Source organism: Phoxinus phoxinus (genome assembly GCF_949152265.1).
Source record: "Phoxinus phoxinus genome assembly, chromosome: 25".
Lineage (NCBI taxonomy): Eukaryota > Metazoa > Chordata > Actinopteri > Cypriniformes > Leuciscidae > Phoxinus > Phoxinus phoxinus.
Window position 1 is genome coordinate 4,889,941 of NC_136900.1, and position 15,093 is coordinate 4,905,033.

Genomic DNA, 15,093 nt, shown 5'->3' on the forward strand with positions numbered 1-15,093 from the left:
AAAATTTTATGGTAAGTCACACGCTGAATGCTTTGTGCACTTTCTAAAATCCATGTTTATGGTAAGGGTTTTGCACTGCGGTTCCATGTGGTTCAGACCCCGGGTCCTCGTCTTGGGTCCCACTCTAGGTGCGTCTTGCTGTTGCAGAATCCTGATGACAGACTCCTCCCTGTCTGCCTGGCTAGCGGTCTTAAGTAGTCGTCCAGTCCAAGGGATCTGGGGAGGCATCATCTCAATTGGCATATCAATTGCCTCAAATTGATGGCTGTATTTCTGGCACTGAAGTACGTCCTCCAGCAGTTAAGGGACTACCATGTTCTAGTGCAGGTGGACAATACTATGGTAGTCGTCCTACAAAAATCGCCAGGCGGACGGTGTTCGTGCTGTCTAACAGGCGAGCACAGCAGGCTTCGCTTTAGGGTCAGGACAAGTTCCTGTCCCTTAGACTTCACAGATTGTGTCCAGTCCGTGCTCTTCAGACCTATGTCCACCGCACTAGCTAGTGACGTAAGTCAGAGCAACTATTTGTTTGTCAGGGAACAGGGTTACAGTCAAGTAACCCGAGACATTTCCCGCTATTAATCTTAAATTAATCATTTAACGTTTTCAGTTCCTTATTGTCCTGTATTGTTTGTGCACAGCACACTGTTTCGGGGAGTATTTTCGGGGAGTATTCGTTCTTTGGATTAGCTGTGTTGAATTATTTAATAAACCTTTTTTATTTTCATCCTTTTGGTATTCCTCTTCATTATTGATGGGAAACCGAGGCTTTCTGAAGTGTTTGAGGCTTTCATCAAATTGTGCCGAAAAACAGTTAATTACTCTAAGCTTTTAAAACAACGCGCATTAGCGACATCTGGTGGTCAGAGTTGTTTTCTTCACCATATCTAACAAATAATCGCGAAGCAGAGGATATATACGGTTTGAAAAAGCAAGTGACCAAACAATGCTTCTAAAGTCTGTGACGTACAAGAGTGGAAACAATCTGGGATCAATACAGTTCTATCTATCTGACCTAATGTTGTCTAAATTAATTTGTGTCAATAAGCCTTCCTGTAGCTCAAACAGTAGAGCGTTGGTGCTTGCAACGCCAAGGTCATGGGTTCGATTCCAAGGGAAAGCAGGAACTGATAAGACTGTAATGTAAGTCGCTTTGGATAAAAGTGTCTTCCAAATGCATAAATGTAAATGTAAGACCACAACTCATTCAATGTCTCTGAGACCCCAGCTATAATACATGATTAAATGCAATAGAGGTGCAACGTGCATTCAGTTTCTTTTTGGTGTTGAGGTTACAGTTGACACACACACACACACACACACACAGCCATGGAAGGACTTTCGTTTTTGGATTATTTCATCCATTTTTGCTGACTTGCCCAACGATCTGCCTTTGATCATGGTACCCTGAAATCGTTATTTTGGAAATCGTCATCTAGCCCAGAGCTCATCCTTTCATCACCCTGCACCACGGAAACTACGCCAGAGCCCCCTGCAGATGGAGCGCATCCGCCCGGCACAACAAATGAGCCTGTGAGGAGTACAGCGCCAACGATCGCCCCAGAGTGGAAGCCCAGCTGTGGAAGCTCAATCACCTGGCTCTGCCACCGGGCACTGACCTCTTCGCTCCACTTCGACACGTCAACCTGCAGACTCCACCTTGGCTCCTCCCACCCTCGGCTCCACCAGAGACCCTTTGCCTTGTGGCACCACCGGGTTCCTCTTGTCCCTCCGGCTCCACCATGGTCAGTTGTCACCCTGTCTGTGCCACAGACTTGCGAGCCTTCCGCTGCGCCGCTGCATCTCTCCACCCCTACAGCTTCAGCAGGCTCCTTCTTCCCCCCAGCTCCGCCTTGGTTCTCCGGTGCTCTGGTTCCTCCTCAGATGTTTATTGCAGCAGTTCCGCCTTGGTCTCCAATGCCAGTTGTGTCACTTGGTCCCATCAGCTCTCCGTCTGCGCCTTGGGCTCCCTCTCCGTCGGTTATCACCGGATGTCGTCAGCTACCTCTACATCATGGCTCATCCCGTCTTCAAATCCTGGCTGCTTGGTTTAACACTACCTGGCCACTTTTCCCATCATCTCCACCATGGTGCTACCTCCATCTACTCCTCCATGGTCTCTGCTGTCTGCCCGTCTGCCTTCGCCACAAGGCCACCACAAGGGTTAGTGTTAGCTGAATTAATGAATTTCACATTTTTTAAATAGTTTCCCAGAAACATTGACAAAGTTGATGGTGAAACTGAATGAGCTTAAAACAAATCTAAATTAAGCTTAAAAGAAGCAAAATTATCTGCCATTGAGGTTATTTCAAACGGAAAGAAGATTATTTGTCTTACCCCATTATATAGTCATAATATAATATGCCATTTTACTTGTTGTACCTAAATCTAGTAAATTAATCTTGATCCAATAATTTTTTGATATTTGGACAAAATTACTAAGTAAGAAAAGCCTTTTTTGGAGTGCACCCATTTTGGAGTGGCTAAAAAAATAAATCTACAATACGCATGCCACTGTTTTTTTTTTTTTTTAACCCTGTAATTGCTGCTTGCAGTTATTTGGAAATTTTCGTACTTCTCGTGCCGGTAACCCTTGTCCACACAGGGCCCATATTTGAATGCATAGACGAAGCGAGGGATGTAATCTGAAGTTATGGCAATGACGAAGGCGTTTGTTATGACAGCCACAACTCCAATTCCCTCCAGGATTCCATGCCAGATACCTAATTAAACAAACATACAAACAAACAAACAAACAAACAAACAAACAAACAAACAAACAAAATTACCAATCTTTTAAAACCTATATATTGAAACATACCAGGACAGATAATAAATATATCTATAAAATAATCTGCTATTTTAATGTATCAGTTATTAGGCATTCATTTATTCTTTATAATGTAAATTCTGGTGCTAACAATCAAAATTGACAACATTCTACATGTAATTATAACAAATGGGTTTCTTGTTTTTAGATTGGAATAAATTGACATCAGGCTAATTGAGGTGAAAAGGGCTGACCGATGTCAGTAGCGCGGGCGGGCATCGGTCTCCTCCACTGCGTGACAAACTTGTAGGCGTCTAATCGGATCTCAATGATGTTGTTGAGCAGAGCCAGCAGAGGAGCCAAAGGAAACGCCGCCACAAAGATTGTAGTGAAACCAAACTGCAGAACTGTACAGAAAACAGATGAAATAAACATCCCATCTACGCAAGAAGCAAATGATTTGCCGAATTAGAACACTCATTATAATCAAGCATTTACCCTTTTGTGGTTAAGCCAGTCTAAAAATGGCTTCCTTAGGCTTAGGGCACAAACTTGTGAAAATGTGCAAAAACGGACACAATTGCTTGTAACAATAATCGTAACAAACCTCCGTCCTCAAATGGACAATAGAGTCAACCACCTGTGTCATTAAACCAGATGTGTTGTTATTCATTTTAACTAACTTCCTTGGTGTGGCAAGCAGGACGTGGCCGAGAGCCGTGAGCTTCGTTCCCACAGCTCTCGGCCTCGTCCTGCTTGCCAAACTTGGCAAGATTATATTTTGCCATTTGAAAATGACACACTCTATGTCTCACTATAGGTGTTCGTAAAGCAGAACTCACCCATTTCCAGGTACTCGTCCACCAGGCCGTGTGCGTTCATGGGCTGCAAGTTCCAGTCTCTATCCCATTGCGGAAGCCCTTCTTTACTGTTAATCTGCTCACCTGCTCGTTTCATCTTACGCCGAGACCACCAGTTCTGCAACAGTCTGGTGGATGAAAAGACAAACAAAAAACAACAACATTTGATTTAATGTGTATATACGAAGAATGTGAAAAGTGATGAAGAGTAGTTAGGGCCATAGTTAATGGGATTCCAGTAGGAGCCAGTTTAATTCATTGTATTTTACATCATAAAAACAAAGAATCTACCAATCAATGCGAGTTGAATAAAGCTAACCCCAAAGTCAATTTGTGTATTTAAAAGATCCTGTGTTCCACAAAAAAGACAACATGGGTTTAGAATTAAATAATGAGAAGAAATTAGTGAATAATAACAGAGTTGTCATTTTTTTGTGAACAGTATTAGTCATCTAAACTAATGTCCCTTCATCATGGTTTCCTGAAAGTCTATTAAGTTCACTCTGTTGCCATGGCTCTTTCTGATGAAGCATACATTTTACTCTGTACTGCAGGGTTGGCAAAATCAATCAGCTGTGAACACAGTGGACTTCAACTAATGACAAACTGTCCAGTGAAGCAAACATTTCCTATTTGGGATAATAATTGAGTAACACAGAACTGTGTTCGTACACTCAATAACAATGTCAGATCTTATAAAACAATGTATGTGTAATGTAAAGAATGATAAATAAAGCATGAAAACTTATTATGAAGGAAGCTATACTACTGTTTTAGGTTTAAGGGATTAAAATGTCAAACTAAATGTCATATATGCTCCTTCATTGAGGAAAAGGGGTTTATCAAGAATTTATTTGCCAAGTAAGTCAAGTCAAGTCACCTTCATTTATATAGTGCTTTTAACAATATAGATTGTTTCAAAGCAGCTTTACAGTGATAATAGGAAATTAAAGTAACAGCGATTGTTTTGGCTTTACAGCAGCTCTAGAATAAAGTTATTGTCCAGCAAAATGTTGTTTTGTTTGATTCACTTCCATTAGTTATTAACTTAGGGGCCGCAAACACAACACCGTTCTAACAGAAAAACCTTAGTGCGATCCGCCCGCTCATTTGCACAAAACAGTGCCTGGTGTCTCAAAAACGCAAACCATGAAATAGGTTCCAAGGGACAAGCCTTGAAAAATGTATAATGCTGAATTTTTTATCGCTTCCACATAGTCACGTGAACCAGAATTATCCCGACAACGTTTTATCTGTACAGAGGTAAAGGGAAGGGAAGGAAGCCGGGAGAGACTAGTTGACACTTCAGGACTGCGTCGTGTACAGGCACAGGTCCTTCATCAGAACCGGATACGGCCTGGATCCGACGGACTGCGGTAAACCTCGGGATAAACAGATTGACTAATATTAGCGTAGATGCCAACCTTCTTATGATGTACAAGTACATCAGGATTTATGGGAAGTGTTCTCATTTCCGGCAGACCTAATCTATGCAGCCTAACAATGAATTATAGAAGTCTATAATTTGTTATGTGTATGCTAGGTCAAAGTAAGAGATGTGTTTTTAGTCTAGATTTGAACTGTCAGAGTGTGTCTGCTTCCCGGACAATGTTAGGAAGACTGTTCCAAAGTGTTGGTGCTAAATAGGAAAAGGATCTACCGCCAGCAGTCGATTTTGATATTCTAGGTATTATTAACTGGCCGGAATTTTGAGATCGCAATAGACGTGAAGGACTATAATGCGTTAAGAGCTCGCTCAAGTACTGCAGAGCTAAACCATTTAGTGCTTTGTAAGTAATCAGCAATATTTTAAAATGTATACGATGTTTAATAGGGAGCCAATGTAGTTTTGACAGAACTGGGCTAATATGGTCAACTTCTTGGTTCTGGTATGAATTCTAGCTGCTGCCTTTAGGACAAGCTGTAGTTTGTTTATTAAGCGTTTATTAATATCTGTTAAATTAATATTATCTCTGAAGTAGTAGGAAATTACTAGTCATCCAGTTTTTTTATATAAGCTATGCATTCCATTCCTCTTTTGAATTGGTAAGTTTCATCAGGGCGTGAAGAAATATAGAGCTAAGTATCATCAGCATAACAGTGAAAACTAATGCCATGCTTCCTAATGATATCTCCCAATGGTAGCATGTACAGAGTGAACAGCAACGGTCCTAGTACTGAGCCGTGTGGTACGCCATACTAAACTTTTGATCGATAAGTAAGACTCCAAAGCCCAAAGGATAAAGTGACCCGGCATTTGACCCGGGTTCGTTTGATTTTGGTTCATTCACACTTCCAGTGATTTTCCGGAATCAGAGAGTGCATTCACACACAATCCCGGGATCAACGCGCTGTGTGAAAGGGGCTCAATTGCGAGCAATTTGACATTTGTATCTTCCAACATCTAGGGAAAATATGTTATCTGTGATCTACACAGTACACAATACTGTCTGATTTATTATGTGATAGGTGAGATGCCGGATAGCATTCCAACATTTAGGTTGTTAGCAAAGTCTTTCATAGTCCCGAGTTGCGCACTATACACTATGCACTAAAAGTATACTTACAATATACTTATGCATAATGTACTCATTCGAGTAGTGTGTGAATTTCAGAAGATTATTTTGTCATTGAACATCCCTGCCCCTCTGCTACGTGCGACAGTTGATTGCATGAGGTGTCCAACATTCCACACTTATTATTTTTTTGGTAATTTAGTGCATCATCCGTATTTAAAGTGCACTTTTACTCTTTGGAATTTTCAGTCTGAACACTACTCACATTATTTATGCTGAAAAACGTCATAGAATGGTGCGTAAGTATGCGAATTGGGACCAACCTTCAGCTGCCAATGGACTGGCCACAGGCCAAGACGTTTCAATTGGCTGGCATCTATGCAATTTGTGGGACCACACATGATATTATAGTACATGATGTACAGTACCAGCGGCAATGTATTGGCGAGCTCTTAAAAGCATGACATTACCTATATTTTTCTAGTTTGCTTGTCATTTTTGATATAACTGTACATCTCAGGATTGTTAGTAAAAGGCTTGGGACTTTTTTCAAGCAATCAGCATTATGATATACGGTTGATATATGATATACAGTACAAACAGTCGGACGAACAGTGGCACAGTGCTCATTCATTAAATGCAAAGCTAAACAGATGTGTTTTGAGTCTGGATTTGAATGTGGCTACTGTAGGAGCACATCTGATCTCTTCTGGAAGCTGGTTCCAGCTACGGCTGGCATAATAGCTAAAAGCGGACTCGCCGTGCTTAGAGTGAACCCTTGGTATTTCTAGCTGATGTGATCCTAATGATCTGAGTGATCTGTTAGGTTTATATTCAGTGAGAAGAATATCTGCAATGTATTGAGGTCCTAGGCCATTAAATGATTTATAAACCAGCAATAATACTTTAAAATCAATCCTAAATGTGACTGTGAGCCAGTGTAAAGACCTGAGGACTGGTGTGATGTGTTCATATGTTCTGGTTCTGCTCAGAATCCTGGCAGCAGCGTCTGTACGAGCTGCAACTGTCTTATGGTCTTTTTGGGAAGGCCAGTAAGGAGTCCATTACAATAATCCACCCTGATGGTGATGAAAGCATGCACAAGTTTCTCTAAGACTTGACTGGAACAAAGCATCTAATTCTTGCAATATTTTTCAGATGATAGTATGCTGATTTAGATATTGTTTTGACATGACTAATGAAGCTAAGGTCTGACTCTAGAGACACACCAAGATTCCTGACTTGATTTTTAGTTGTTTGACCTCGAGAGTGAAGGTATACGTTCACCTTGAGAACTTCATCTTTGTTTCCAAACGCAATGACTTCAGTTTTGTCTTTGTTTAACTGAAGAAAGTTTTGGCACATCCAACTGTTTACTTCATCAATGGGGCTGTAATCGTTAGGCGATAGGGCTAAGTAGATCTGTGTGTCGTCTGCATAGCTGTGGTAAGTAATTTGGTTCTTTCTCATTATTTGGCTCATTGGGATTTTGCATTGGCATTTTGCCAATACCTGAAAAGCTTGAGCAACAGCGTGTTACCAACAATACCGGAAAGCCTTAAGAAACAAGTAGAAAATAATTCACAGTACAAAAATAAAACAATGCAAACATGATGTAATACGCCATTAAAACGTATATATACCACAAAAAAAAACTAAAGTGATGGAGGGTAATTGAGAATGAATGGGGAAAAGTCACTTGAGAGGAGCCAGTGCCTCCATCACGCTATGATTGGTCATTGCGCTCTTCATGCGATACATCATGCCTCTCTCCTTTTTGTGCAAGTTCCACACGCGCAAATCGTTCTGAATGAATAAATCATGTTGTTAATGGGAAAACTAATTAAAAGTTAAGTCAACAACTCACCTACTTGATATCAACACTTTATGTCATGTCACATTCACACTTAAAATGACTTGTGAACATGATCTATGAGGTTTTTTTTAGTGAGCAATCTGCTTGGTGAAATTAAAGGCAGCATCTCATGTCTGTGACTATCATGATGCCTGCACTTAATGACTGATGGTTTTAAAAAAAAGTTGACTATTAAAAAGAACAGCAGAACATTAGTCAAAAAATCATTTGTTGTCATTCACTACCCATATAACAATAAAAAATAATAATAAAAGAAAATGATAAAAGAATGCCTGTTTTCCCATTATTTTTTTTAAAAAAATAACGACCCGAGGTTTGTAACAGTGTATATGTATTTTCTCCACAACAATAATTGAATGTTTGATGACTGAATAAATCCAATTCTCCTTTATTCCACAAGGAGGCAATGTCTGATACACAATGATGAAGTGACGTTTCACTCAGTGTTACCACAGGCAGAAAACTAAATGATAGGAAGTATATCATCAGCAAAACTTGAAACGGCTCAGTGATTTACTGTAGAGCAAGTAGTGAATGCAATCAAATATCAGTGTCACTGTCACTTGATGGTGAATGTAGTGAAGAAGCTGTCAGCGATCAAAATATTGATTTTGAAGATCTTGAATATGACAGTTTTGTTTGAGATGGCGAATATGAGCCAGATGCTGAATGTACTGGGAAATAATGATGGTATAAAACATCTGCTCAAAATGAACCCTTCCAAGCTCCAAAGAGTAACTGCCACGGAATACAGACTCAGGAAAACGGTGAGTACAATGATGAAACAGTTTATTAACCAACAGGGTGAAATGAGATGGCAAATGTTGCAGATCATAACAACCAGAGTGGATGAGGAATGAAACCGTCCAAACAGGTAAGTTGCACCACACACACCTTGATGGTTGCTGAAGATGAGGATAATAATGTTTCTTATCTTTGAGAAGCTGAACAGACAATGATGGAGGAGATGGGAATCTCAGGGAGGCTCTGGGGGCACTGGCGTTTCAGGGAGCCAAGGAGGATTGGCCTTCGTGGCCTTGCCAAGGAAGCCAGGCTCGGCCACTATGCCCTGGGTATGGCTGCCTCTATGGCTCTAATTTCGGGAGTTTCCCTTCATGACGTTTGTGATGCGGCAGGCTGGTCCTCGCCGCATACATTTGTCAAATTTTATGACTTAGACCTCTCCACTCCTGGGGCTAGGTTGCTTGCTTCTTAGTGTGCGCAAGGACTTCACACAGAACGGGCACTTGTCATTATGGCGTAGTGGGTATGGGGTTCCCATTGCCTAAACGCAGCGGGAGTGCCCTTGATAGGGAACGTCTCTGTTACGTATGTAACATTAGTTCCCTGAGAGGGAACGAAACGCTGTGTTCGCCTGCCATACTTCCTGCATGCCCTGATCGACTTTCTTCAGGCTTTTCAGAAGCTGTCACGCACTGCGTTTAGGGGTGCTTTATAGTTTCCTGGTCTGTGACGTCACCCGCCTATGACGTCTCGCTCTTTCATTGGACTGATTATACACGTGCTTCATGACGCAACACTCAGAGGTGTTCCCACAAGCGTAAAACGCAGCGTTTTGTTCCCTCTCAGGGAACGACGTTCCCCGATTTAGGAAATACAAAAAACACCCAAACCCATTTAAGGGTAAAAAATTCAATCGATGTTCAACAAATAAAAAATAGATATAATACAGATGAACAAATTATACAAATTGGGTTGCTGAATATTTATTCCCTTACTTCAAAAGCACTTATTGTTAATGATATGATTTCAGATTATAACCACCTAGACATGTTGTGTCTGACAGAATTCTGGCTAAAACCAGACGATTACATTACTTTAAATGAGTCAACCCCACAAGATTACTGATATAAAAATGAGCCACGTCTGAAAGGAAAAGGAGGAGGTGTTGCTGTAATCTATAGTAATATCTTCAGAATTAATGAGAAGTCTAGTTTCAAATAGAATTATAAGTGCTTAATGCAACACTATCTAGTTTAAATTATACATCCCGCTTGACATTTGTGCTGGCTACTGTACACAGGCCACCAGGGTACCATATACACTTTATCAAAGAATTTGCGGACTTTCTATCAGAATTAGTATTGGCTGCAGATAAAGTACTAATTGTTGGTGACTTTAATATACACATAGATAATGAAAAAGATGCATTGGGATTGTCATTTAAAGACATTATAAACTCAATTGGAGTTAGACAACACGTGTCAGGACCGACTCATTGTCGTAATCATACTCTAGATCTAATACTATCACATGGAAAAGATGTTGATGCCGTTAAAATACTCAGATCATTATCTAGTCTCATGTAAACTTCATTTAGCCAAGGCTGCAAAGCCGACTCCGTGTTATAAATATGCTAGACCTTTCACTTCTGCTACTAAAGATTGCTTTATTATTAATATTCCTGATCAGTTTCATCTCCTCAGCATTAGAAGAACTCGATATTGCGACAGAAACTTTAAACTCTCTCTTTTACAGCACTTTGTTGCTCTTTTGCACTTAAAGAAGAAAATAGGCCAACGCCGTGGCACAACGAGCACACACTAATTTCATTGAGAGCACGATTGTGTACAGAAAAGCCTTAAAAATGGCTAGATTTGCTTATTTTTTGACTTTCTTAGAAGAAAACAAACACAACCTTACCCCAGGTATTTATTAGACACAGTGGCTAAATTAACAAGAAATAAAGCTTCTACTTTTGAAGTGTCCAAAGAGCACAGCAGTAATGACTTTATGAACTTCTTTACTTACGAGATTGATAATATTAGAGAGAAAAGTATAACTATGCAACCATCTACTATAATATCGCATAAGGTGGTGCATTGTAGTGTCACTGAGGAAAAATTCCATTCATTTGTTGCAATAGGAGAGGAAGAAATCAACAACATGTATGTTAGACCCTATACCCACTAAGCTACTGAAAGAAACCCGTCTCCAAACCAGCGCGACTCCGATCTTCAACCAGATGTCACACATACACAGACAAAAATATTTATGATATATTGTAGATAAGTTTTTGTGGCACAAGTAAATATATAGAGATATATAGTTTGAGATGAGTAAGCTATTGTTCTAGGTTAAGTTTGTTAAGTGGTTAACAAGCCACTATAGATACTGTCAAATAAGCAACAGCTTGAAATATAGAACACAGAACTGTGGAAGGAAAATTGTTTCCCAGTTATCTAAACCATTTAACAATTGTGTCAGGTTTTTTTATATATTTTTTTTTGTTCATGGCCTCCCCATGTGTACCCCACTGATGCCACTGTGTGTCTGCTTATACTCACGGGTAGCCCAGCTCCATAAAGTTGTTCCAGATCTGTTTCAACACCATGATCACTCCCATTTGTAGGCACAAATCGATCAGACAACCACTGGGATGACACTAAAGGGGAAAAAAGCATTAACATTTTGATCACTCTTGTGAAAAATAACCACATTTGATCACATCTGATTATGGGGATAATAAACTTTAAAATAATAAAATACATTTGGCAAGAGCACTTTAAAACTATACTTAAAGGACAAGTTCGGTATTTTACACTTAAAGCCCTGTTTACAGATCGTATCTGATGAAATAGAACGGTTAAGATAAAAATTTGGACACATGCTGCTGTCGCGAGAATTTTAGGTTTATTTCGCTTTTGTGGACCTATTTTGCCAAACGTGTCACACCCGTGATTCTTCCGTTGAGAGCTTGAATAATAGACACTCCAGCGGCGGAGTAATACCGCACCTCACACAGCATCTTGTAAACGAAAGTTTAATGTGTTTTTAGGAAGGAATCTTCCAGTGCACATAGACTGCCATTGTGGGGGTGGGGGGGAAAGTGAAAATAAACCTAAAATTCTCGGGACAGCAGCATCTGACCAAAGTTTAATCTTAACCGTTCTATTTCATCAGATACGATCTGTAAACAGGGCTTTAAGTGTAAAATACCGAACTTGTCCTTTAAGTCTGTTCAAGCACACTTTTTCACAAGGGTGGTTTTGATTATACTACATGATTTACACAGACAGTACACTGGTGTTACGAGCAACCACAGTTATGTTGAGGCAATTATGAGAAAGCTGCACCGAATAATAACCATTTTTATTTAAATCTCATGGGAGTTTCATAACTGAGGCAGATATTTGATAGGGGAATGTTGATCATGCTGAAGGACACTAATAACCAAGTGTGAGAGGACTCATCTCACCCACCTCCTCCATCCTCCACCGGTTAAACAGCTTATTATAATCCCCCGGTCTGCCAGCAAACCTGTGGAATACACACCACACAACACACACACATCACAATAACGCATAGCTTTGGAATTCAATTAGCCACTCTATCGTGGGGGAGGTTTTTGTATTTGCATGTGCCATCGCCAACGAGGAAACTATCTAATTCCTGTATGCATTAGGCAAACAGGTAAAACTATCGGACACACTTTATATTAGGTTTCTGTAATTAGTATGTACTTACATGAAAAAAAGACATGTACTGCTGTTGAGGTGTGATACGGGTAAGGTTAGGGACAGGTGTAGTGGTATGGGTAGTTGTTTTTTTTGTGTGAGTGACATTGAAAAGCACACTAGTCAACTTGTGTTGTTTTAATTGTGCTACATAAATAAAGTTGCTATTGCTATAAGGGTGGGTTAAGGTGTAATTGAAAAGTCAACTGTATTACTGATGCAATTATATTTTAAAATTTAAGTACAACGTAAAAACCTGCATCTACACAGTAATTATTTTTTTCTGAAGAATACTATTTTAGTCTTTCTACTTCAAGTTGTCAATTTAAATTCAATGTGTCACTTACAGTTTCTTTTTAATTAATTGTAATTATTTGGCAGTGGGCGAGATCACACAGACCAAAAACAAAAACAGATATTCTGACACGGAACACACATTTCAAAGCAAAATAACTGGCTGTAATAATGTGAACTTAGCATGTTTCCTAAATATTTGCAAACATATTATGGTACATGTATGCTTTACTACAGACAAAATAATAAATCCAGCACCTTTAAAATAAAACGGGACAAAATAACAAATCTTAAAAGAGCACCTATTATGGAATTTTGAAATTTACCTTTCATGTAGTGTGTAACATAGACCTAAGTGAACAAAAACATCCTGCAAAGTTTGAAATATGAAAGTGCACCGTATATAAAGTTATTGTCTTTCAAAAGTAAGAGTCGACTCTGAGTCATTTTTATGAATCGTTAGAAGACCGAAGCTTTTTCTCTGACTAGATGACGTCAACTTGCCAAGTTATTTGAATACGATATACGCCCCCTTATTGCGCTCCAAGGCCAGCAGGGAAAACATCATGGCGACGAGACGCTGTGTTCTGAAGTGCGACTCAAAAGCCAACTTTTTTCATCTGCCCAAGGAGGAGCATTTGAAGACTAAGTGGCTACAATTCATATATACAACTATACCACAGAAGTATAGTCCGAGCCTTGTGCTTTGCTCGCGCCATTGATATTGAAGGAAGGTTCATGTGTATTTGCATCAGCTTCCTCCTCCGTATCACAACCTGTAAGTGTTATTAATAATTGTTGCTTATATGTTTTGTGTAGGATGCTTAATTATTATTTTGTTTGTTGTGTAAGCACCGTTTAGCTTCTAGGTCTTCAATGGCAATTGTATTGAGATATGTGAAGTGTTTGTCATTGTTTTCGGAGTTGTCTTAAAGAATAGAGTAATACCTCGTAGTAACGTAACTGTTTTTTTTTTTTGTTTTTTTTTACGTTATGTTTATGCATCGGGCTAACGCAAACAAAGACTGATTGTGCTTTTATAATATGAACTCTGGGCTATGCTCGCTAACATAACATTACATTCTTTATCTTATTTTTAGTTTTTTACTACAAACTACAAAGCAGTGGACTATAATCATTATTATAACACAATTTAATTGATAAAAGCATCATTGTACTCCGTGTTAAACAATAAGTATTATCTCTGTAAACACTGCTGGGTCATCTGACCAATCACCGCAGATTAGCGTCGCGCAAAGGAGGGGTTTGGAAAAATGAGTCGTTGAACGAATCATTTGGGAGTCGGTGAGCAAATCAGGTAAAAATAAATGCATATTATACGAAAACAAAAGTGTTTTTTGACATTGCATGCATGTAAAACTGTTGTTGGGGACTCCCTAAACAACATTAGGAACATTTTAAATGTCATAATAGGTGCCCTTTAAGTGGTATATTAATGGCAAATGGAGGCCGCAACATCAGGTCAACCAATAACTGAATAATATGTGAACTAAAGTTCAAGCATTGCTTACCTCCCTAAAAAGAAAGCTATGTAGAAGGTAGAGCTGTTGAGATTGACAAACTGGAAGAGGAACATCTTGAGGGCAAAGCTGTTTTCCCATTCCGACTCCGTCCGTGGGTGTTCTATATCACAAGAGAAAGCCATGCGAGAATCATTCGGGAAGTTCTGCACTGCATGTTATTGCCGTGAGGAAAGTTTCTCACATGCACGAATTTCACCCTCAATCAATAGTAACCTTGCCTGAATCAACACTTACCCAGGTTTGTAAGTAGGTAGGCCACTTTCTCATAGACCTGTTGGGTGAAAGAAAATGGAAATACACTGTAAAAAAATATTTTCATGATTTTTTATCACAACTATTTATCTCTTGTCAAATCAACTTCGATAACTAATGTGTGAAGATAACATACTATGTTGAGTTTCTGTTTATTAAACCATTCTTCTTCATTGTATTAACTCAAATTTTTAATTACAACAAACTCAAAATTTTAAGGGAACAAGGTAACTTGCTTTTTTAAGTTAAACCAACATTTTTTTTTACAGTGAAGAGACAAGTCTGAAAATATGAACTGAAAAAGTAGCATTTCCATTACATGTGTTTAGGAGAAATGGAAATTAAGTTGTATCCAGTCCAACAGACATTCTACTAACTATCAGTAACTTTGCAACTTATTCTAACCCTAACCCTACCAGCCCTACCAGTATACTAATACTCTACCAAAAATCTAATGAGAGTTAGTAGACACTACTTAAGTGACCATCAAAATAAAGGGAAAC

General features: G+C 39.3%; 2 protein-coding genes across 5 annotated transcripts in view; both read right to left on the reverse strand.

The window, feature by feature from the left end:
* Positions 1-15,093, reverse strand: part of LOC306993340 (uncharacterized protein) — a 179,676-nt gene that overhangs the window by 28,045 nt on the left and 136,538 nt on the right. The gene's annotated exons all lie outside the window — the stretch shown is intronic.
* ano3 (anoctamin 3) overlaps positions 1-15,093 on the reverse strand; it is a 134,241-nt gene that overhangs the window by 10,364 nt on the left and 108,784 nt on the right. For all 4 annotated transcript variants that reach the window (XM_079602988.1, XM_079602989.1, XM_079602987.1 and 1 more), the window contains 7 exons: positions 14,573-14,609; positions 14,327-14,438; positions 12,246-12,303; positions 11,331-11,428; positions 3,613-3,758; positions 3,025-3,177; positions 2,576-2,723 (listed from right to left, as the gene is read on the reverse strand). In XM_079602988.1, coding sequence (XP_079459114.1) covers positions 2,576-2,723; positions 3,025-3,177; positions 3,613-3,758; positions 11,331-11,428; positions 12,246-12,303; positions 14,327-14,438; positions 14,573-14,609 — 752 coding nt within the window. The remainder of the gene's footprint in view (positions 1-2,575; positions 2,724-3,024; positions 3,178-3,612; positions 3,759-11,330; positions 11,429-12,245; positions 12,304-14,326; positions 14,439-14,572; positions 14,610-15,093) is intronic.